Source organism: Lynx rufus, unplaced genomic scaffold (genome assembly GCF_022079265.1).
Source record: "Lynx rufus isolate CCGP_SWC_20201006 ecotype Redwood Valley unplaced genomic scaffold, mLynRuf1.p SCAF_3, whole genome shotgun sequence".
In the NCBI taxonomy this organism is placed as follows: Eukaryota; Metazoa; Chordata; class Mammalia; order Carnivora; family Felidae; genus Lynx; species Lynx rufus.
In genome coordinates, this window is record NW_025814845.1 from 159,685,146 (window position 1) to 159,710,453 (window position 25,308).

The 25,308-nt window shown below is 32.8% G+C and overlaps 1 protein-coding gene across 1 annotated transcript in view; it reads left to right on the forward strand.

The window, feature by feature from the left end:
* ADAM2 (ADAM metallopeptidase domain 2) overlaps positions 1 to 25,308 on the forward strand; it is a 140,936-nt gene that overhangs the window by 25,089 nt on the left and 90,539 nt on the right. Inside the window, exons 5-10 of the mRNA XM_047092421.1 lie at positions 2,071 to 2,147; positions 2,566 to 2,734; positions 7,240 to 7,296; positions 22,638 to 22,706; positions 23,351 to 23,517; positions 24,545 to 24,626. Coding sequence (XP_046948377.1) covers positions 2,071 to 2,147; positions 2,566 to 2,734; positions 7,240 to 7,296; positions 22,638 to 22,706; positions 23,351 to 23,517; positions 24,545 to 24,626 — 621 coding nt within the window. The remainder of the gene's footprint in view (positions 1 to 2,070; positions 2,148 to 2,565; positions 2,735 to 7,239; positions 7,297 to 22,637; positions 22,707 to 23,350; positions 23,518 to 24,544; positions 24,627 to 25,308) is intronic.

Genomic DNA, 25,308 nt, shown 5'->3' on the forward strand with positions numbered 1-25,308 from the left:
GTGTTGAAATATTTTATGTTTTATGTTTAGGAGTGCATATTTGACTCTCTCTGCTTGGTCCTAAATTGGAAGGTGAGACAAAAATTAGGTAAGCTGACAGTTTTTAATCAAGTCCTGGTCATTTGGGGGTGACTGTTACATAAGTTATTCTTTAGCTTCCTGGATTATTACTGGAGATAGCAGTGTGCCTTCCCACAAAGTCTGACTTGCAGCAGGCTGGCTTTCTGGGCTATTTCTTGCCAACCTGGGGGTTTATTTCCTGGACAGATTACAGAGGGTTGTGTGACACATTTCTATTTTTATATATGATCTAGCCTTTGTCCATTTGTATATTTAGTGTCTTTGTCTATAATTGCAGTTTTTCACTAAATTTAGGGAAACTTTAGTCATTATCTTTTCAACTGTTTTTGTACCTATTGTTTCTTCCCATTTCTCTGGGACTCCAATTAAACATATGTTAGATACATTGTCCCACTGGTTGCTGCAACTATATTTAATTTTTAAAGCTTTTTTTCTCAGCTTTCTCTCAGATTTGATCACTTCTACAGGTCCATATTCTAAGTATTTTTTAAACCTTTTCTCTTGCCTCTCCAATGTGCATTAAGTTCTACCCGGTATATTTCATTTTAAATATATTTTTTGTTCTAAAATTTAGACCTGGCATTTTTATAACCTGTATTTCTCTGCTGAATCTCCTTATTGTGTCCAAATTTTCCTTTATATTCTTGATTACATTTTTAATATCTGTTGTAATTCTTTTATTTTAAAAATAATTGCAAAATCCTTGGTTGTTTCAGGGTCAGTTCTCTTTTGGAATTTTCTCATAACTATGGAGCACATTTTTCTTTTGTTTACATACACAATATTTTAAAATCATACCTTGGCTATAGTCAATGATACATTGTGGAGCTTGTGACTTTCTTAATTCTCGCTCTCTCAGACAATTGACTGGAGTGAGTTTCCAACCTCTACTCTCTTGTGTTTGGAGACAGCCAAAAATCTCTCCTTAGTTCTTCCAGTTTTTTTGGTCTTAGTTTCTGCTAAACTACTTGAGATTTCTTTCATATAGTCTCAATTTAGATGTAAGTAAATAACCTACACTGAAGTTGGTTAATAGCACCCTGTTTTAAGACCTCACTCTGCCTCCTCCTTCCCTGAATATATCACATCCCAGTTTTTAGAAACTGTCAAACTCTGGACAGTAATTTGTTGTTGTTGTTGTTGCTGTTGGAATATTAGCTACTTTACACTGCCCTGTGTTGGGGAGTGCTCTCAGGTGAAAACACACACAAGTGCAAATATCAGAAAATGCAGTTTTCTTCTTTCTAGTGTGGATTCCCTGCTCCCACCTTTACCTGCCTGCCTTTATAGATGTAGTTAAAACATCATTTTTCCGAAGTTTATGTTTATTAGTGAGAGAGGTTTTTTTCTTTTTTTAAATTTTTTTAAAATTTTTTTTTTTTCAACGTTTATTTATTTTTGGGACACAGAGAGACAGAGCATGAACGGGGGAGGGGCAGAGAGAGAGGGAGACACAGAATCGGAAACAGGCTCCAGGCTCTGAGCTGTCAGCACACAGCCACACACGGGGCTCGAACTCACAGAGTGTGAGGTCATGACCTGAGCCAAAGTCGGACGCTTAACCGACCGAGCCACCCAGGCGCCCCTATTAGTGACAGAGTTAATGCAAGCTGTTCTGCCATTACACTCAAGTAATTTTGAAAAGAAAAAAATTCTCTTTTGGATTTATTTTTTTTTTACCTCTATCTTGCAAACTTAAGTCAAGAGGGTGAAAAAATAAATTTTTGATTATTTTACTTTGATCCTAATGACTACAAATGTTAGGTTTAATTTATAACAGGAAAAATAGGGAAGTGTACTTAATTCTCTTTGAACTTGGGAACTTTTTGTTCAGTTGAGCCAAATGCTTATTTAATAATCGTATAACTCTGTTTTGGAAACAATATTTGACACATACAAATAAACATATATGTTTTAAATATTTGAAAATAGTTCCTTTAGCGTGAATTATTCTAATAGCGGTCTACGTATTTTATCTTTATTTTTCAGAATTTTTGCTACTACCGAGGGTTTATTGAAGGTTATCCAAATTCTATGGTGACCATCAGCACATGTACTGGACTCAGGTTGTGTTATATAGTTTGATAATTGCAAAGTATAAAATTGTCTTAAAGTTTTAAATTTTTAAAATTATATTCAGGGGTTCTAAAATGAGGCATGATTTATTGTGGGAAATTGTCAGTGGAAAAGCACAGTATGGAAATTCTTGTAATATCTCCTACCCAATCCTGAATTAAGATTTTTGAGATATTTATAGACTATGAAATATTAATTGCTAGATGAATATCAATAATGTTACTATTCTGTGCCATTTAGTAAGTTTGTGGATATTCAGTAACTTTTTCCTACTTTACCATCTAAGACCAAGACTCAAAATAATCTACATACTGTTAAAAAAAAACTGTTCCAGTATAATTTTGTTATTTATTTATTTTATTGACTTTAAAAATGCATTATTTATTTACTTATTTTTGGAATTTGTAGGGGCTTACTACAGTTTGAAAATGTGAGTTATGGGATTGAGCCCTTGGAGCCTTCAATAGGTTTTGAACACGTGATTTATGAAGTGAAACATAAGCATAAAGGTGTTTCTTTATATGCTGAGAAGGGTATTGAATCAAGAGAAATGCCCTATAAAATACAAAGTATAGAGGTAGGTGATTAATTGAGTAAACTATGATTATTGCTATGCAACAATATAAACTATATTTTTCTAATGCACAAATTATTTACATTAATATACATTATAGGTAGATGTACCAGAAACTTCATGACTTATATTGTAAGCCTCAAAACTAGTCATTCAATTCTCTAGAACTCCAAACAGGCATTTTCCACTGTTAGTAGCAATTTTTCTTGGGATCTGGACCTTTATTGTCTGCAGATGCACCCCTTTCTCCATATTTATTATGTCAAAATGTTGACATAATTAACATATAAAGAAATTCACATAAATATTGAAGATATATACCTAGAGTCCTGAGGAGAATCACCAGCATCTTTTAAGGCAATGGCCTCAGGAGAGGCATTTACATTTTCCTCAAGAAAGACAAGGTTAATCTTCCTATGCAGGGATAGAGAGGCTGCTTCCACTGGCAAAGAAGACTCATCAGGATTTAAGGGATCAGTGACCCCTAGCTTTGTCAGAATCTTGCTATATGTCGTTTTTCCAATTTTCAGAATCTCATTGCTTCCCAATTAATGTCCACACTTTAACAGTAGACACCTGTAAGATTGAACATTCAATTTGTGTTATAATTCATCCACTCATATAAATGAGATTATGAGTTTGGTTTTCAACACTCTCAGCTCTGCAAATACAGTAGTTAAGGGTCTCTTTCAGGACCTATATTTCTTCAGAGAAACATAACCAACAAGATGCCTATATATGTTTATGTGTGTGTGATTGGATCAGGTCTACCCATTATGGAGCGTAATCTGTTGTACTCAAAGTCCACCATTATGAATGTTTATCTCATCTGAAATCACATTCACAGAAACATCCAGAATAATGTTTAACTACAAATCAGTGTATTATGGCCCAATCAAGTTGACAGAAATTAACCATCATACCAGAGTTAGAAAATTCATTACTATATTTCTTCTAAAACATTTATTAACTTCTTGCATTTTAATTTATAATCCAATATAATTTAATTTTTGTCCGGAGTGAGGTAGTGTTCTAAATTCATCATTTTTTTTATTTGAAATCTAGTTTTTCCAATTCTTTTTCTTTAAAAAAAGTAATCTTTGGTCCACTGAATTTTCATGGCTTCCCTCCCCCCTCCCCCCCCCCCCACCGCCTTGCCAAAGATCAGTTGACCATAAATGTTTGGGACTATTTCTGCATTGCAATTACGTTTTATCTTTATGTCTATTCTTATACTAGAACCACACTTTTATTTGTTTAACCACTATATCTTTGAAGTATGTTTTGGAATTAGTAAGCGTACACTCTTCAGAGATGTTCTTTTATGAGATTGTTTCGGCTATTCAGGGTAGTATTCATTTCCAAATACATTTTAAATTTTATTTTTAATTCCCTTAAAGAACCAGATGGTGTTATGTTGATTTTGTAGATTGCCCTGGGAAATATTGCCATTTAATAATACTGACTCTATCTGTGAACACTGAATAGCTTTTTGTTTTTTAATTTCTTTTTGCAATGTTTTGTATAGTTCAGTTTCTAAGTTGTCATCAAAACTATTTTTGTTAAGTTTATTTCTACATTTTTTATTTAAATATTATTGAAATTTTAATTTTTATTTCAAAATTATGTTTCTAACTATTAGTGTTTGGAAATTGTTGATTTATATATACTGATTTTGTATCCTGCAAACTTGTTTAAATTGCTTATTGGTTTCTTATCTTATTGAGCTTTTTGTAGTTTTCTATGTATAAGGTTATGTTATCTTCAATAAAGACAGTTTATGTTCTTCCTTTGCAATTAGGATACCTTTCATTTATTTTTCATTGCCTAACTGCCCTAGTTAACACCTCAAGTATAATGTTGAATAGGTGAGAAAAGATATCCTTGTCTTGTTCCAATCTTAGGAGGAAAGGATTCAGTCTATTGCCATTAAGTATGATATTAATGGTGAAATACAATAAAAAATCCCTGTAATTTATGACTCACTTTACTCTCTGATAAAACTCTCCTGTTTTTCATTGTATCCCATGTTTTCTGACTTTTCCTTATAGATATACTCACATTCTAGGTACCTATATTTCCTGTGTTAGGTTTCAGATTTTTATTTGTCATATACCTTTCCATGGATTTGTCTGCTGTAATTTACAGATCTCCCACTTTCTTTCTAAATTTCTTCCTGAGTTATCCCATATTGGACTTAATGATCACTCAAGTTAAAATACACAAACACACATTATCTATCTACTTATTTATGTATATCTATCATCTATGTATCTAAGTAAGTTTGTAAGTTTGTATCTATCTCTCAAATTTTATCTTCATGTCCCTTCTCCCTCCCTGAATATTCATACCAATGACCTTTGATATCTTTTAAACTTAAACCTTTAATCCATCTCCATTGGAATTGGATCATCTGGAGGTGTTATGTGATTTTCTTGCTTAGATCCAATTCTTTAGTATTTACTTGACCAAAGCAAACTTTCCTGCAGTTGGAATCATCTTTATGTAACACATAACTAAGAAATTTGTCTCTGTATATGGCTACTTTCTCTTATCAAATAAAATAACTTTAGAGGTCTTTTGAAATCAAGTTATCTGCTTTCAAGCTATCAAGTTATCAACTTTTCCAACACATAACAATTCTTGGCATTAATTTATGCAACTTTGTATTGAACTTTTATTTGGCCAGAACGGACTATGTATTTTTTTCTGCATGAAAGCTTATTGTTCCATAAATGAGTAAATAAATTTTTGTTAACTAAATATTACCAATCTCAATCTCAAAGAAGACAGTGATCAAGGATTATTTCAGTGAATGTTAGCCAACACTTATTTTCCTTAAAACAAATAGATTTTAATCACTCAATCCATTAATGTATTATTTCTCTCAAATAATTTAAATGTTTACTTTTATCCTCAGGTAAGGTAGTGTCATTTCTTGTTTAGGGACTTTAATAAAATGATAAAGTTCTATAAGCAAAACTTCTTTGCAATATTTGGTGCTTAATTTTGGAAGTAATAGTAAGAAGCCAGTTAGACAATAAGGGATTTCACTTGCATTTTTAAAATGAAACCGTTAAATCTCCAAGACTTGGGCCAAGAAAGAGAATTTTAAGGTGAGGGGGAATTTAAAGTGAGTAGTCAATCATCTCTAAATGTGTCTTTCTGACCTTTCTCAACTTTTTTTTCCCTTTAAATTCATATAACTGTCACTTTTCTGATCTCCACTAAATACCAGATTTGTTGTTCCTCTTTAATTCTCTTTTTTATACATTAAGGAAAGCATTTTAATGAAAACGAAATGGTTTTGAACTTTCAAGGGATTAAATATCAGTGTAAAGAAGAAAAAGCACACACTAAAATGAGCATGATAACATTTTCCTCAATTTCTGAAATTTGGTCCTCCTTTTCTACTTCTAAATATTTTCCTGTGCCTGTAGATGATATGCTATTTTAGTAACAAAATATTTTGAGTTATCCACACTGTAGTCTTAAAGTGCTTGCAATGTCTGTCTTACATGTTTTCCCCAGTGCATTTCTCCTTCATAAAAACTGATGAAAATAAGTAACATTTTATTGGTAGTAATTATAACAATTATTATTGTATCCCCATGTTTGGGAAACAATCTGAGTCGCATAAAAATAAGCCAGACTTCAAACACCATTAGGCTTCACATTTATGCCTAATTTAATTACTATGATCTACGTGGATCACATCATACCCAGAATATACATCTTGAGATTTCTATGATCCAATTTAAGAGTATTAGTTATTTTGATTCTCTGTTGGCTAGCATTTTTCTGAGGTAAATTATACAAAAGTTAACTTTATCCTTTAAATGAAATCGCACTCCTCTAAACACAGATGTGTCCTCACCTTTTAGGGATATAGACAAAAAAACATAGTACCACATACTACTGTATAATAGGATTTTTAATCTAATTAAACACATACATCTTGTATTGGGAAGTCAATTGAGAAATAGAAACAGAGAAAATAAGATGAATAGACAAGTACCAATGAGAATATGGACAATGGAATTAGAGGAAAGTTTTCCTTGAGTGAATTAAATATTTGGTCAGGTAGGGGTGCCTGGGTGGCTCAGTCGGTTGAGCGTCCGACTTCATCTCAGGTTATGATCTCATGGTTTGTGAGTTCGAGCCCCGCGTTGGGCTCTGTGCTGATAGTTGAGGGCCTGGAGCCTACTTTGGATTCTGTGTCTCCCTCCCTCTCTGCTCCTCCCCTGCTCACACTCTGTCTCTCTTTCAAAAATAAATAAGGATTAAAAAAATTTTTTTTAAATAAATATTTGATCAGGTAGAAAAGATATGACAAAGGCAAGATTTCTGAAAATGATTCAGTGATGCCAAGTTTTGCTTATATTATCTGGTTCTATTTTTTATATATAAATCAGATTTGGCGACATCAAATTCATGAAGTAGTGATAAATATTAAAATATTTAAGTAATTCTTCAATTTTGATGTAAAGTTTGTGGATTTTTTTCAGCCACTCTCAGAGTTCTCTCAGTATATAGAAATGCATGTTGTAGTTGAAAAAAATTTGGTAAGTATATTTTAATTTATTTTACATCCATTTATTTTAGCAATGAAGGTTTATAAAAAAGTTGGAATAAATTTTTAACAAATGACAATAAATGACAATTTTTGCTTTATCGCTGCTTTAATGTATTTTAAATTACTACTATCAGTAAATTGAAAATAAAATATCTATAAACTTATTCTTAATAATAAAATATATAATATATAATAATTATAATTATTTATATATTTTATATATTGTTTATAATAAATAAATAATAATATAAATAAAAATAATTGCTACCTTTAGAATAGTTTCTTAGTAATTTTTATTTATAATTTTTATTTATCCTTTCTATTGCCCTAATGCTTGGCAATGCCTGACCTTTTTACTGTCCCCAAAGTTTTGCTTTTTCAGAGTGTCATGTAATTGAAACATACGGTGTATGTTTTAAACTTTGCTGCATGCCTTTTCCTGGCTTAATAGCTCATTTCTTTTCAGCACTGAATAAAATTCTATTGCCTGGATACACCACAGTTTATTTAGTCACTCACATACTGAAGGATATCTTGGTTGCTTCCAAGCTTTCAAAATTGTAAACCAAACTGCTAAAAACATCCATGTGCAGGTTTTTGTGTGGACATAAGTTATGACTACTTTGGGTAAATACCAAGGAGTATTATTTCTAGATCATATGTAAGAATTTGCCTCATTTTGTAAGAAAATGCCAGAATTTCTACTACAGTGACTGTACCATTTTGCATTTGACACTTTAAATATATTATCCTAATGTCTTCTGACCTCTGAGGTTTCTGATGAAGAAAATGACTGATAATCTTATCATCCCTTCTATGTGATTAATTACTTCTGTCTTGCTGCTTTCAGTATTCTATATTTGTCTTTAGGTTTGACAGTTTGATTACAATGTCTTTGATTATAATGTGTCTTGTGGTTTGTTTTGGGATTTATGCTTCTTAGTGTTGTTTGAGTCCAGGATTTGTAGGTTCATGTATTTTATCAAATTTGGGAACTTTTTGGTCATTGTTTCTTCAAAAATAATCTCTATTCTTTTTCAGGGACTCCACAATTCATATATTATTCTGCACAGTGGTATAAGTCCCCCTTTACCCCCTCTTTGGTTCTTAGTAATTTCAATTATCCTACCCTTGAGTCTGTTGATTCCTTCATATGTCTCTTCAAATCTACTGTTGACCCCTTCTAATGAATTTTCAATTTATTTATTGTATTATTCTACTCCAGAATTTGTTTCAAATTTAAAATAATTTCTATATCCTTGTTATTTTTCTCATTTTTTTCATATATCATGTTCCTTTTTTTAAATTTCCTTCAGTTCGTTCTTTTCCCTTAGCTGTTTCAGTATACTTTATTTTACTTTTCATAAAGTTTCTATTTAAATTCCAGTTAACATACAGGGTAATATTAACTTCAAGGGTGATTCAACACTTCATACAACACCCGATGCTCATCACAAGTTCACTCCTTAATCCACATCACCTATTTAACCCATTCCCTACCCACTTCTACTCTGGTAACCATCAGTTTTTTCTCTATAGTTTGTTTGGCCTCTCTCTTTCTTTTTTTATCCCTGTGCTCATTTGGTTTGTTTCAAAAATTACACATATGAGTGAAATCGTGTGGTATTTGTTTTTCTTTGACTTATTTTCCTTAGCATAATGAGAGCTCCATCATATCATTGCAGATAGCAACATTTCATTCTTTTTTATGGCCGAGTGATTTTCCATTGTGTCATTCATCAGTTGATGGACATTTGGGCTGTTCCCATAGTTTGGCCATTGTAGATAATGCATGTATCTCTTTGAATTATTATTTTTATTCTTTGGGTAAATACCTCATGGTGCATTTGCTGGATTGCCTACAGTTTTTTATTTTTAACTTTTTGAGGAATCTCCATACTTTTTTCCAGAGTGGCTGCACTGGTTTGTATTTCCACCTACAGTGCAAGAGGGTTCTCCTTTTTCCATATCCTCACCAACACCTGTTATTTCTTGTGTTGTTGATTTCAGCCATTCTGATAGGTGTAAGATGATATTTCAGTGCAGTTTTGATGTGTCTCCTGATGATCAATGATGCTGAGCATCTTTTCATTTGTCTGTTGGCCATCTGGATGTCTTCTTGAAAAATATCTATTCATATCTTCTGACCATTTTTAAATTGTATTATTCATTTTTTTTATTTTGGTGCTGAGTTTTATAAGTTCTTTATAGATTTTGGGTACTACTTTTTCTGCATATCTTCTCCCATTCCATAACTTGCCTTATAGTTTTGTTGATTGTTTCTTTCACTGTGCAGAGGCTTTTAATTTTTATGTAGTCCCATAGTTTATTTTTGCTTTTGTTTACCCAGCCTCAGGAGACATATCGAGAAAGAAGTTGCTGTGGTCAGTGTCAAAGAGGTTACTGCCTATATTCTTCTCTAGGATTTTTATGGTTTCAGGTCTCACATTTAGGTCTTTAATCCATTTTGAATTTATTTTTTGTGTATGGTATAAGAAAGTGGTCCAGTTTCATTCTTTTGCATGTTGCTGTTCTGTTTTCCCAACAGCATTTGTTGAAGAGACTTTTTTCCCCCATTGGATATTCTTTCCTGCTTTGTTGAAGTTGTGAAGTTGTGAGTTTATTTCTGGACACCCTATTCTGTTCTATTGATCTATGTGTCTGTTTTTGTGCCAGTACCACACTGTCTTAATCACTACAGTTTTATAACATAGCTTGAAGCTATGATTGTGATGCTGGAATTGTGATGCCTCCAGCTTTGCTTTCCATTTTCATGATTGCTTTGGCTATGCAAGGTCTTTTGTGGTTCCATACAGGTTTTAGGATTGTTTGTTCTATTTCTGTGAAAAATTCTGTTGGTATTTTGATAAGGATTACATTAAACGTGTAGATTGCCTTGTATACTATAGACATTTTAACAATATTTGTTCTTCCAATCCATGAGTATGGAACCTCTTTCTATTTCTTTATATCCTCTTCAATTTCTTTTATTAACTATTTTATAGTTTTCAGAGGACAGGTCTTACACTTCTTTGGTGAGGTTTATTCCTAGGTATCTTATTGGATTTGGAGCAATTATAAATGGGAATAACTCCTTAATTTCTCTTTCTGCTGCTTAATTATTGGTGTATAGGAATGCAACAAATTTCTGTACATTGATTTTGTATCCTGGGACTTTACTTATTCATGTATCAGTTCTAGGAATTTTTTTGATGAAGTTTTTTAGACTTTTCTATACAGAGTATCATGTTATTTGCAAATAGTTAAATTTTGACTTCCTCCTTGCTGATTTGGATGGTTTTTATTTCTTTTTGTTGTCTGATTGCAGAGGCAAGGTCTTCTAGTACTATGATAAATAACAGTGGTGAGAGTGGACATCCCTGTCTTGTTCCTGACCATAGGAACATTTTTTCCTCATAAAAGATATTAGCTGTGGATTTTTCGCAAATGGCCTTGATTATGCTGAGGTATGTTTCCTCCAAGCCTACTTTGTTGAGAGTTTTTATCATGAATAGATGTCTTCAGATGATTTTTCTACATCTATTGAAGTAATAATATGATTCTTATCCTTTCTTTTATTAATGTGGCATATCACGTTAATTGATTTGCAAATATTGAAACACCCTTGCAACACAGGAATAAATCCCACAATTGTGGTGATTGGTGTTTTTAAATGTATTTCTGGATTCAGTTTGCTAGTATTTTATTGAGAATTATTGCACCTATTTTCATCAGGGATTTTGGCCTGTAGTTCTCTTTTTTAGTGGAGTTTTTGTCTGGTTTTGATATCAGGGTAATGCTCGCCTCATAGAATGAGTTTGAAAATTTTCCTTCCTTCTGTATTTTTTAGAATAGTTTGAGAATAGGTATTAACTCATCGAAATTGGTAGAATTGGCCTGTGAAGCTATTTGGCCCTGGGCTTTTGTTTATTGGGAGATTTTTCAATATTGACTCAGTATCTTTGCTGGTTATTGTTCTGTTCAAGTCTTCTATTTCTCTTGTTTTCATTTTGGTAATATATATGTCTTGGAATTTATCAATGTCTTCCAGGCTGTCCAATTTGTTGACATATAGTTTTTCATAATATTCTGTTATAATTGTTTGTATTTCTGTGGCGTTAGTTGTTATTTTTCCTCTCTCATTTGTTATTTTATTTATTTGGTTCCTTTTTCTATGTCTGTCTGTTTGTCACTCTCTCTCTTTTTGATAAGTCTCACTAGAGATCTATTAATTTTATAAATTTTTTTAAAGAACCAGCTCCTGGTTTCATTGTTCTGTTTTTTTCCCAGTTTCTATATAATTTACTTCTGCTTTAATCTTTACTATTTTCTTCTTTCTACTGGCTATAGGCCTCATTTGTTATTCTTTTTCTAGCTCCTTTAGATGTAAAATTAGTTTGTTTGTTTGAAAAATTTCTTGCTTCTTAGGGTAGGCCTGCATTGGTAAATACTTTCCTCTTAGGACCACGTTTGCTGCATCCCAAAAGTTTTGGACTCTTGCATTCTCATTATCATTTGTTTCCATGTATTTTCCTTGTTGACCCATTCATTAGCATGTTTTTTAATCTCCATGCGTTTGTGGTTTTTCCAATTTTTTTCTTGTGCTTGACTTCATTTCATAGCATGTGGTCATAAAAAGTACATAGTATGATTCAGTCTTTTTGTATTTGTTGAGGCCTGATTTGTAATAGAATATGTGATATATTCTGGATTATGTTTCATGTGCACCTGAAAAGATTTTGTATTATGCTGTTTTGGGATGGCATGTTCTGAATATATCTATTAAGTCCATCTGGTCCAGTGTGTCATTCAAAGCTATTGTTTCTTTGTTGATTTTCTGTTTAGATAATCTATCTGTTGATATGGGTAGGGTTTTTAAGTCCCATGCTATTATTGTATTATTATCAACGGGTACCTTTATGTTTGTTATTAATTGTTTTATATATTTGGGTGTTTATGTTGGGGGCATAAATATTTACAATTGTTGTAACTTAGTGTTTTATTGTCCCCTTTATGATTATACAATTCCCTTTATCTCTTGTTACAGTCTTTGTTTTAATGTCTATTTTGTCTGAAATAAATATTGCTACTCTGGCTTTCTTTTGACATCCATTTGTATGATAACTGTTTCTCCATTCTCTCGGTCTCAATCTGTAGATGTCTTTAGGTCTAAAGTTAGTCTCTTGTAGGCAGCACATAGATGTTTGTACCTACTATTTTTTCTCGTTTTTATTTTTAGGTCAGGTTTCCTAGGGTTTTTATTTGTTTGTTTGTTTTTGTTTGTTTGTTTGTATCTTGGGTGAGCATATCTTAGTGGCCAGCCAGCCAATTATTAGGAAGAGGCTATCTTCCAGCAATTGAGCTAGTAAGTGTTCCATTCTGGATTTATCTCTGGGTTGGGAATAGTATTCAATATTTGGACAGTCTTTTAAGTCAGGGAGGTTTTAAATTCCATGGGACTTTCTCATATCTCTTCTGGTAGTGAGTAATGTCTTAGGTTTATCTATGATTTTGTGGATATCTTGGATCTCTTTCAGTGTCTCCTGAGCCTGAATGATACCTTGTAGTTGTGTATGCATGGAATATTTCAGACTATCAAGAATACATGATGCAACATATTTGTTGTATATGCTGGCTGTTGCATTCCCTCCACCTCCGTGTTAGATTTCCAGATAGTCTTCTGAGAACTTTTTCAGAAACTAGGAGAAGCACACCCCATTTTAGCTATAATAATGACTTTTAATGTTCATTTGCCACAGAGATTACTACTGTTTTGGGCAATGTATCTGGGCATGCACCCAGGGCATTTTGCCTTTTCTCTGCTCCAGATCAGCTCATCTTCCTCTGATGACTTATATGTTTTGACCAACCATGGTAGAATAACTACACAACAGAACTTGAGATGGGGATGGGGACAGCTTCAGGTAAGATGCAACATATTCTCACTATTTTCAACATCAGGTTAGCAGTTTTTCTTTAATAAATTCTTCTAATATTTTTGTATGGCCTTGGCCAATTACTAGAATCTTGAAATGTTTTTTGACAATTTTATCATTGCTTATCATGGAAAGGATCCAGAGAGCTCATCATTTCACCATCTCAGAAGTCCTGATGTAATTATTTCTTTAATTCCCCAGTAATTTATGAACTCTTCTTTCTATAGGTTTTACACATTTGCTAGGTGTTTTATTTCACTGTCTGTAAGTTAGATATTTTCATATATTCTTATTTTTATTTCTTGTTACTAATATATTCTTAAATCACTTTTTGTGCATTGGTTTGCCTTTGTTGCATAACAAGGTACTCCAAAAAATTTAGTAGTTAAAAAAAACCTCCAACTATTTATTCAGTTCACAATTTTAAAATTTATTCTGATCTCAGCAAGATTTTCTCTTGCTATACTGGTATCACTTATCTGTCTTTAGCAAGGCACTAATTATACATGAGGTTGGCTGATCCACAGGTGTCTTAGCTGGTATGTTTAATCTCTGCTGCACATGGTGACTTGTCAGTCTGAAAAAAGTCCTATAGTTTTTTCTTTTTATTTTTTGGGGGGTTGTTTACAATGCTAGTAACATTGACAAGGTCCTTCAAAACCACAAGAATGGACAACATTCAAGTTGTAAGTGATTTATAAGCCTTTCCTTATATCATGATTGCTAAAGACATCCAAAAAAAGTAACAATGTCCAGCCTCTAATTCAAGGGGTAGAAAGTTATACTTTGCTACACTCCAAAGTGCCATGATACAGGAACAGAAATAATGTAAAGCAATTTGCATTTTCCCTGCTTTTTGCCTGAAAGTTTAGCACGTTGGTCACTGCCCACTTTCTAATAACACTTGAATCATAATTTTAATGTTTACTAAAATGTTCATTTCAATTCTTTTTTCATTTCCTTGATTTTTCTACTTCAATAATGCTATTCATCAACCTGCCTCAGCCATCAGCTTCTATAATTATACATTATAATTGACTGCTACTATAATATCACTCTTCCATACTCTAATATTCAAGCATTACAATCTTAGACTACTTTTTTTTTGTACACCAATCTCTTTCCTCATTTCCAGTCTTCCTTATTTTATGCCACCAAGATTTTTATCCATTAATTATATCACTGCTGCATTAACCTCCAAAATGTACTCCACTCTTCCTTACAAACCATGTATATTATGGTTCCCCATTATTGCATTATTGTCACTCCTTTGCAAACATCCTCAACTCACTTGCCATTTTTTCCCTTTAATGGTCTCCCTGGAAAAGCCTCGAACCTGGTTAAATTGAAATGAACAAGTAATCTGTTTACAACTAGGAGGAATACACAATAGGGAATGCTGTCACTTTAATTTCATAAATCTCCAAACTTCATCATGCCTTTCCACTTTTGATTGGTTACTTTGCTGACTCATATTTCACAGACAAAATAGAACTAATCAGGGGAGAAAGTCCACAAACTTTTGTCATTTTATCAAATATTGAATTTGGAATTTGTAATAATATTCTCTACTTTCCTTGATGTTAGTAAGAATGAAATGGTGCTCCAATCTAACATTAGAACTCTGATTGTGTACATTACCACTCACCCACTCAAGGATGTGACAATAAAAAACCAAGCTCACATTATCAATTTTCATCAGGAAATACATGTTATTCTATATTAAAAACAAATAAAACAGTTAACAGTTTCTCTTCTTTTAGCTAACACACCAATATTTTTCTTTAATTTATAACACTTCTTGAAATATTTGTTTGTATTTACTGGTCCCAATTCCTCTCTTAATATTCTGTCTTTAACCTGACCAATCTCATTTTTATTCCTATTTTTATCCCCCAAATTAATTATAATGCAAAATTTATTTCTACCTTTCTAAATTAACTATTTCATTCAAAGAACTAATAATACTACTTTGAAGCATTTGATAGGAATTGCTGGCAAATTTTATCAAATGCTTCTCAGCATCTATTATTACATCTGTTATGCAGGTTTTCTCCTGCAGTTTGTTGATGTAATGGATAATGTTTACATATTTTATTGATGTTGCACATTAGTTTACTGGAAAACTACTCTGCTTCATCATCACATATTATTCTTTGATATATTGCTGGAATCTATTGACTAATATTTATAATTTTTGCTTTTATATTAATAACTATGGTTGTTTTATAGTTTTGTTAAATAGATCAATTAACACAGAAGAAACCTAAAGACGATTAAAAGACTAAGATTAAAAATTTCATCAGGAGCTTATGAGCTCACAGCCACATTTTATCTAAATTTTATGTAACTGATGATTAGATTCTAATCTAGTGGTTTCAAACTTTGGTATGAATAAGAATCACTTAGGAAACTTGGTGATAAAACCAGCGACACACACCCTGCTGTCCTTCAACAAACCTCGGTTTGTATATTCTTTGTTCATTTTCCAGGTGATTCTGACACGTACCAAAACCTGAGAACTACTTTCTAAACTGTTCAGAAAGTTCCTAATTCATCTTATAGAAACAAAGGAGTTAATACCAAAAATCTAATGAGGCTAGGACCTTTTTACCTTTTTTTTAAAATATGAAATTTATTGTCAAATTGGTTTCCATACAACACCCAGTGCTCATCGCAACAGGTGTCCTCCTCAATATCCATCACCCACTTTCCCCTCCCCCCACCCCCCATCAACCCTCAGTTTGTTCTCAGTTTTTAAGAGTCTCTCACGCTTTGGCTCCCTCCCTCTCTAACTTTTTTTTTCTTCCCCTCCCCCATGGTCTTCTGTTAAGTTTCTCAGGATCCACATAAGAGTGAAAACATATGGTATCTGTCTTTCTCTGTATGGCTTATTTCACTTAGCATAACACTCTCCAGTTCCATCCACGTTGCTACAAAAGGCCATATTTCATTTTTTCTCATTGCCACGTAGTATTCCATTGTGTATATAAACCACTATTTCTTTATCCATTCATCAGTTGATGGACATTTAGGCTCTTTCCATAATTTGGCTATTGCTGAAAGTTCTGCTATAAACATTGGGGTACAAGTGCCCCTATGCATCAGCACTCCTGTATCCCTTGGGTAAATTCCTAGCAGTGCTATTGCTGGGTCATAGGGTAGATCTATTTTTAATTTTCTGAAGAACTTCCACACTGTTTTCCATAGAGGCTGCACCAGTTTGCATTCCCACCAACAGTGCAAGAGGGTTCCCCTTTCTCCACATCCTCTCCAGCAGCTATAGTCTCCTGATTTGTTCATTTTAGCCAACTTTTTACCTTTTAAAAACATAAATCAAATTGTATCAATCTCCTGCTTAAGATTTTTGATTAGTTTTTCTTTTATCTTTTTTTAATTAATTCAGGTATAATTGACATATGACATTGTATTAGTTATAGGTATATAACATAATGATTCAGTATTTGTATATACTGTAAAAGGGCCACCACCATAGGTCTAGTTAACATCTGCAGCATACGGTTCCAAAAAGTTTTTTCCTGTGATGTGAACTTTTAAGATCTATTTTATTAGGAACTTTCAGATATACAGATATTATTAGCTATACATACTATACATTACATCCCCATAACTTACTATTTTATAAATGGACGTTTATGCCTTTTGATACTCTTCACTCATTTTGCCCATCCCTCACCCCCTCTTCTGGAAATCTCCCAATTTTTTCTCAGTATCTATGAGCTTTTTTTGTTTTTTAAACTCCACATGTAAATGAGATCTTAGGTATCTATTTTTCTCTGTATGACTTAATTCACTTATTAATTCACTTGGCATAATGTCCTTAAGGTCCATATATGTTGTCACAAATGGAAAAAAAATCATTCTTTTTATGGCCAAATAATATTCCAATGTGTGTGTGGGTGTGTGTGTGTGTGTGTGTGTGTGTGTGTGTGTGTATGTGTGTACCTCTCACAAGTTCTTTATCCATTCATCCACTGATGGACAATTAAATTTTTACCATATCCTAGCCAGCATTTCTTATCTCTTGTCTTTTTGATAACAGCCATTCGAGCAGGTGTGATGTTCTGTCTCATCCTTTAAGTGATTTTTTCATTTTTATTCTGTGCCCTTTAAGTGATTTTTTTCATTGTTAATGTCATTATTTGTATGTTTGTATGTATATTTGCCATTTTGACTTTTTCTGTTTCATAACTCTTTGTTCCTCCTCTATTATCTCTTTTTGACATAAGTGCATATTTCTAGTTTTTAATGTTTTAAAAATTATCTTTTTATTAGAAATAATTGTTTACTCATATGCCATTGTAAGAATACATAGAGATCATTGTTTGTGATAGAGCCATTGCCTCCAAACAAAAACTTTTATTCTGAAGTTTTTACTCTTGAGTATCTCAAGCCATCCTGTTCTTTTATTCAATCCTGCAAAATCTGTGATTTTGCCCTATCCTAATTTTAACACACTTTTAAACAACTACTCTCTTAATTTCTTTGATGTTGTTTCTGCCCTAGCTGCTATCCAAAAATTATACTTTAAGTCTTCTTTATTAATTGCACATGAGTGAGCTTCTAAATTTGGAATTGAAACATTTACCATAGCTTTGTTATCTCAAATGTTGGCATAAAGTGCTTGAATTATTGATTGTTCACCTTAATTTATTTCTGTGTGTTTGTTGATTTGTGTTGTTTATGACTATTTATCACCAATAGTGTTGGTTTTCTTTTTTACTGAATAAAATATATATTAAAATAAAAAGAATATATAGAGATCCCATGTATCCTTTATTTTTTCCAATTTTTAGCATCTTAAAATATTATAGTACAATATTACATCTACGATATTGACATACATAGTCAAGAAACAGAATAATATGAATATGAGGATCTGTTGTGTGGCCTTTTCAGAGCCACACCCACTTCTGTTTCATCTCTCTTCATCCCACACCCACTTCTCTTTCATCTCTGAAAACAACTACTCTGTTCTCCGTGTCCATATTTTTAATTTCCAAAATGGAATATAAATGGAATCATTCAATATATAACATTCTTGGATTATCTTTTCTCATAAGCCATCCTGGAGGTTCTTCTAGCCTTAACTACCTCTTTTTTTAAGAAATACTTATTTATTTTTGAGAGAAACAGCGCAAGCAGGGAAGCGGGCAGAGAGAGAGGGAGGCAGAATCCGAAGCAGGGTCCAGATTCTGAGCTGTCAGCACAGGGTCTGGCGTGAAGCTTGAACTCATGGACCACAAGATCATGACCTGAGCTGAAGTCGGTTGCTTAACTGACTGAGCCACCCAGGTGCCTCTAGCCTTAACTACTTCTTAAACAAACTTTAAAGTCAATCTTCCTGCTCTTAGTGCCAATTTCTCTTGAAGAAAAACTTATGTAGCCAATCTCAGTATTTTAGAGTCTTCAAGGTGAATTAGATTGCTGGTGTTTCACTTAAATTTCTTAAATCTGCTTAATCATTTATCACTTACTTGTTCTTCAGTTTTCAAATTTTGTGTTTTGTTTCTTTCATTTGTGCTTTTGAAAATTTAATTTTCTGTTAATTGCTTTTAATAATTTAACACTTTTAATTTTTTAATGAGGTTTCAGGAAGGCATGGTTCTGAATGCATGTATTCAATCTATAATCTTTGTTCTTCACATTTAGATATTATATTTAAAATAATTTAATATTTATCTTTGGGGAAGAGAGAGAGAGAGAGAGAGAGAGAGAGAGAGACAGCAGGGAAGGGGCAGAATGAGACAGAGACACAGAATCTGAAGCAGGCTCCAGGCTCTGAGCTGTCAGCACAGAGCCCAATGCGGGGCTCAAACTCAGGAACCACAAGATCATGACCTGAGCAGAAGCTGGTTGCTTAACCCACTGAGCCACCCAGGCACCACTTAAATCTTATAGTTTAAAACTAAGATTTTCTCTCAATAATTATTATTTATTTGATAGTAAAACATATCTTATTTGTAGTATCTTATTTCAAATTGAGATATAATTGCCATGTAATATTATATTAGTTACAGGTGTATGGCATAATGACTCAGTATTTGCAAAATATGTATTGAAAAATGACCACCACACATAGTTACACTTTTTTGTAATGAGAATTTTTATGATCTACTCTTTTAGCAACTTTCAAATATGCAATACGGTTTAATTAACTATAGTCATGATGTCGTACATTAATCCTCAGGACTTACTTATGGTATAACTGGAAGTTTGTGCCAAGTGATCAACTTCGCCCATTCTCCCACTCCTTATACCCCACCTCTGGAGACCATCAATCTTTTTTCTATATTGTGAGTTTGGTTTTTGTTTTGTTTTGTTTTGTTTTTAGATTCCACTTATAAGTGAGATAATTCAGTATTTACCTTCCACTGTCTGATTTATTTCACTTAATCAAATGCCTTCAAAGTGCATCCATGTTTTCACAGACGGCAAGATTTTCTTCTTTTTTTATGCCTGAATAATATTCCATTGCACACATACACCATATATTCCTTCCCCATCTGTTTATGAACACTTAGATTGCTTTAATGTCTTGGCTATTATAAATAATGCCACAAGGAATCTGGGGGTGCATTTCTATTTTTTGAGTTAGTGTTTTTATTTTACTTGGACAAAAGTCCAAAAGTGGCACAGTTAGATCATATGGCAGCTCCATCTTTAATTTTTTGGGGAAACTCCTTACTGTTTTCCACAGTAGCTGTTTACATTCCAACCAACAGTCCACAAGGGCTCCTTTTTCTACACATCCTTGTCAAAACTTGCTATTTCTTGTCTTACTTAAAACAACTATTCTAATTGGTGTGAGTGATACCTCATTGTGGTTTTGATTTAGATTTTCCTGATGGTTATTGATGTTGAGTACCTTTTCACGTGCTTCTTGGTCATCTGTATATTTTCTTAGGGAAAGTGTCTATTCATATCTTCTGGCCCATCTTTTAATTGGATTATTTGCTTTTTTTATTGACTCGTATGAGTTGTTTTTATATTTTGTATATTAACCCATTATGTCTTTTCCCATTTGGTAGGTTGCCTTTTCATTTTGTTCATGCTTTCTTTTGCTGTGCATGGCCTCTTTAGAATGATGTAGTCCCCCTTGCTTAATTTTGCTTTTGTTGCCTTTACTTTAATTTTTTTTAATGTTTATTTTTTGAGAGACAGAGACAAAGTGTGAGCGGGGAAGGAGCAGAGAGAGAGGGAGCAGGGGCGGGGGGAGGAGCAGAGGGAGACACAGGATCTGAAGCAGGCTCCAGGCTCTGAGCTGTCAGCACAGAGCCTGACACAGGGCTCAAACTCATGAACTAAGAGAAAATGATTTGAGCCAAAGTCGGACGCTTAACTGACTGAGCCACCCAGGTGCCCTTGTTTGCCTTTACTTTAGATGTCAAATTCAAAAAGTCATTACCACTTGATATGAAAAAAACTTACTGGTATGTTGTCTTTTAGGAGTTTTATGGTTTCAGGTCTTACATTAAAGTCTTTAATTCATTATGAGTTATATTTTTTGTATGACATAAGATAGTGGTCCAGTTTCATGCTTGGATGTGCTATGTGGTTTTCTTAACATTATTTATTGAAGAGACTGTTTTCATACATTGTGTATTATTGACTCCTTTATGATAAATTAACTGACTATAAGGCATGGATTTATTTCTGAGCTATCTGTTCTATTCCATTGATTTATGTGTCTGTTTTATTTTATTTTAAAAAAATTTTGTATGTTTATATTTGAGAGAGAGAGAGAGAGACAGAGAGAGAGAGAAACAGTGCATGAGAGCAGGGAGGGGCAGAGAGAGGGATGGAGACAGAATCTGAAGTAGGCTCCAGGCTCTGAGCTGTCAGCACACAGCCTGACGTGGGGCTTGAACTCAGGAGCCGGGAGATCATGACTTGAGCTGAAGTCGGATGCTCAATCAACTAATCCACCTAGGCACCCCATGTGTCTGTGAATGATCCACCCAGGCACCCCAGCTGTCTGTTTTAATGGCAATATTATACTGCTTTGATTACTATAGCTTTGTATTATATTTTGAAATCAGGGAGCATGATGCCACCAGCTTTATTCTTTTCAAATTTGTTTCGGCTATTTAGGGTCTTTTGTGGGTCCACACAAATTTCAAGACTCTGTTCTATTTCTGTGAAAAATGCCATTGGAAATAATATAGGCATTACATTGAAGCTGTATATTGCTTTGGGTAGTATGAACATCTTTACAAGGCTAATTCTTCTAATTCATGAACATGATATATATTTCTATTTTTGTGTGTCTTTCTTTTATCATTGTCTTACAGTTTTCAATGTACAGATCTTTTACCTCCTTGTTTAAACTTATTTCCAGGCATTTGATTCCTTCTGATACAAATACAGATGGAATTGTTTTCATAATTTTTCTTTCTGATTGTTTGTTATTAGTGTATAGAAAAACAACAAATTTTTCCATAGTGACTTTTTTATCCTGCAACTTCACTGAATTTTAAAAATTAGTTCTGGGGCGCCTGGGTGGCGCAGTCGGTTGAGTGTCCGACTTCAGCCAGGTCACGATCTCGCGGTCCGGGAGTTCGAGCCCCGCGTCAGGCTCTGGGCTGATGGCTCAGAGCCTGGAGCCTGTTTCCGATTCTGTGTCTCCCTCTCTCTCTGCCCCTCCCCCGTTCATGCTCTGTCTCTCTCTGTCCCAAAAATAAATAAACGTTGAAAAAAAAATTTAAAAAAAATTAGTTCTAACTTTTTTTGTGTGCATGCAGTCTTTAGGGTTATCTATGCATCACATCACGTGATCTACAAATAGTGATAATTCACTTCTTCCTTTCCAATTTGGATGGCATTTTTTTTTCTTACCTAGTTGCTCTGAGTAGGATTTTTGATACTATGGTTAAATAAAACTGATGAGAGTGGGCATCCTGGTCTTGTTCCTGATCTTAGACTAAATGTTTTCAGATTTTCCCAGGTGAGTATAATGTCAGTTATAGGCTTGTCATATATAGCTTTTATTACGTTGATGTACATTCTCTCCATTCCCACTTTGGTGAGAGTTTTCATTATGAAAGGATGTTGAAATTTGTCAAAATGCCTTCTTCTGCATCTACTGATGATTCTTCATCATCTGAACATATGATTTGTGTCCTTCATTTTGTTTATGTAGTGTATCATATTGACTGATTTGCAGATGTTGAACCATTCTAGCATCCCTGGAATAAATCCCTACTGATCATAGTGTATTTCATTTTAATATGCTGTTGAATTCAGTCTGCCTATATTTTTTGAGGATTTTTTTGCATCTGTGTTCATTAGGAATATTAATAAAAGTTTGTAAGTTTAATAATGCTTAAAAACTAATAAATTCATAATTTAAACAATTTCTTATATTTTTCAGTACAATCATATGGGTTCTGATACTATTGTCACTCAAAAAATCTTCCAGTTGATTGGACTGACCAATGCTGTAAGTTTTTGCTTTTAATTCTTTTCTATTTGCTTCTGTTGCTTAAACAATTCCTATACATTTTATTTTATGGCATTGCCTGAAAACACATGATATATGAAATAGGCCAAATAATATAACATTTTACGTTTCAGTTTTCTGAGTAGGAATAAGAATAAGAATAAAAATTTATATATATATACCTAATTAAGTTATAGTAATTATTTTTTAAATGTTTATTTACTTTTGAGAGAGAGAGAGAGAGAGAGAGAGAGAGCATGAGAGGTGGAGGGGCAGAGACAGGGAGACACAGAATCTTAGGCAAGCTTCATGTTATCAGCAGAGCCCAATGCAGGGCTCGAACTCATGAACCACAAGATCATGACCTGAGCCGAAGTCAGACTCTTAACCAACTGAGCCACCCAGGTGCCCCAGGTTATGGTAATTATTAAATTGATAAAGCACTTCACACAGGGCTTGCTTAAGTACAAGCATTTCGAAATGTTAATTATTACTTGTTTTATACTCTATAAGATCCAATCCATGCTTAGCAGTTCTGTCATTTAATATTTGTCATCAGTGTAGTGTTTATTGTTATAGATAAATCCCCAAATCTATTTAAACCATAATATTTGAGCATATTTTCTTTATGTCTTCTTTTTTAGATTTTTACGTCATTTAATATTACAATAATTCTCTCTTCATTGGAACTTTGGATAGATGAAAATAAAATCCCAGTAACTGGAGATGCTAATGAATTATTACACAGATTTTTAAAGTGGAAAAGATCTTATCTTGTTTTGCGTCCACATGATGTGGCACTTTTACTTGTGTAAGCATATTTTAGCTTTACTAAATCTTATACAAAGAAAACATACCTATATTTGACCTAATTTCTGTCAGTTAACAGGCCTTTAGGGGAAATGTGTCATTTTTTCCTAACATACAATATCATGTGCATATTATTTTTCAAAACACAGGTTTTATAGCAGAATTATGGATGTCAATCATTCTATTTATTTTTTGTAGTTAAAACTCACTCCTTCAATATTGTTATCATTGCTTTCTTAGAGTGTATAACATATCATTAAATTCCCTAACTATCCTTGAAATAGTAACAATGTCTATCTGAAGAAACATAAATGATGAATGTAGTTACTAGGTCTTCTTTTTAGGCTTTATTTGCATAGGATAACAAAAAATCCCAAGATTATGGAGGCACTACTGTATATTTTAATCTCTAATATACCATATTTACATTGTTGTGCATTTACAAAAATATAAGACCCTCCTATTTAATAAGTACTTTGTTCTTCTCTTATCAATATTCAGGATATATATAATATGTTACTATACTATATCAAAATAATATATACATATTTAAAAAATTATAATAATTTAAATTATTTCCTGTCCCACAAATATGCCATTTGCGCAACTCTGGCTGCCTAATTCTGATTAATGAGAAACTTCAGTCCATAAGGTGTCTCTGTCCATTTAACTTATCAATTGTATTGCTTACGCTTTCTAATTGTAAGGGATTTTATTTATTTTTATTATTTTGATACACTAGGAATTATTTATTTTTTAAGAAATACTACATAAAGAAGAATCTTATTTTCTAAAACTTCAATATGAAAATAACATTCTATTATCTGCTTTTAAAATGTATTTCATTTTTTAAAAAAGAAGCAGATACATTTAGTCACTTCCAAGCTTTGTTACCCTATGTTAGGTGGAAATATTTACAAATTTATAATATAAATATGCGAGACAAAAAATTTATTAGGCAAACTTAATAGTAGTTGTGCTAAATTTTACAAAATTATATGATTATGATCTTTTTTTTAAAACTTAAGTTACAGAGAAAAACCAAATTATGTTGGTGCAACCTTTCAAGGGAAGATGTGTGATAACCAGTATGGAGGCGGTGTTGCTCTGGTATGGTATGGTTTAATTTGTTTGGCTCAGATGTATAAATAGAATGCTATTTAGATTAATATATAGTTAAATATTCTTTATTTTATTATTTCTATGTATATTAACATTTGCAAATGATATTAGGGATCTTTGTCCTTGCTGCTTATTACAAATGCTTGAACTATAAGAAGTTCTTATTGAACTTAATAATATAAAATTTTTATAATTTTCTTCTTGTGAGTTTTTAGGAAGCTAAAGCAGTGTTATAAAAGGCTCATGAATTTTTCATGTACTCAATATCTAATCATTGATTGATTTTAATTTCAAGGTTAGAATTTGACTATTTCCAAGTATAACAAAATTATGAACAAGATTAAAATTAAACTTTTGAAACCATTTATCAATTGCCTTAAAATGCTTCATGGGGCATAGGTGAAGAATAACAGAATTGAATGTCCTAATTGGCATTATTTAAGTAGCAAATCTTGGTGTATTTAAAATTGGCATGTTTTTGCCTCTATGTCCTAATGCTATGGTTATTCTGACATACAGAACTGGCCTTCTGAGGATTAAGGAGTGCACCTATTGTGATGAGCACTGGGTGTTGTGTGTAAGTGTTGAACCACTAAGTTGTACACCTGAAACTAATTTTACACTATCTGTTAACTAACTAGAATCTAAATAAAACTTTTAAAAAACACTC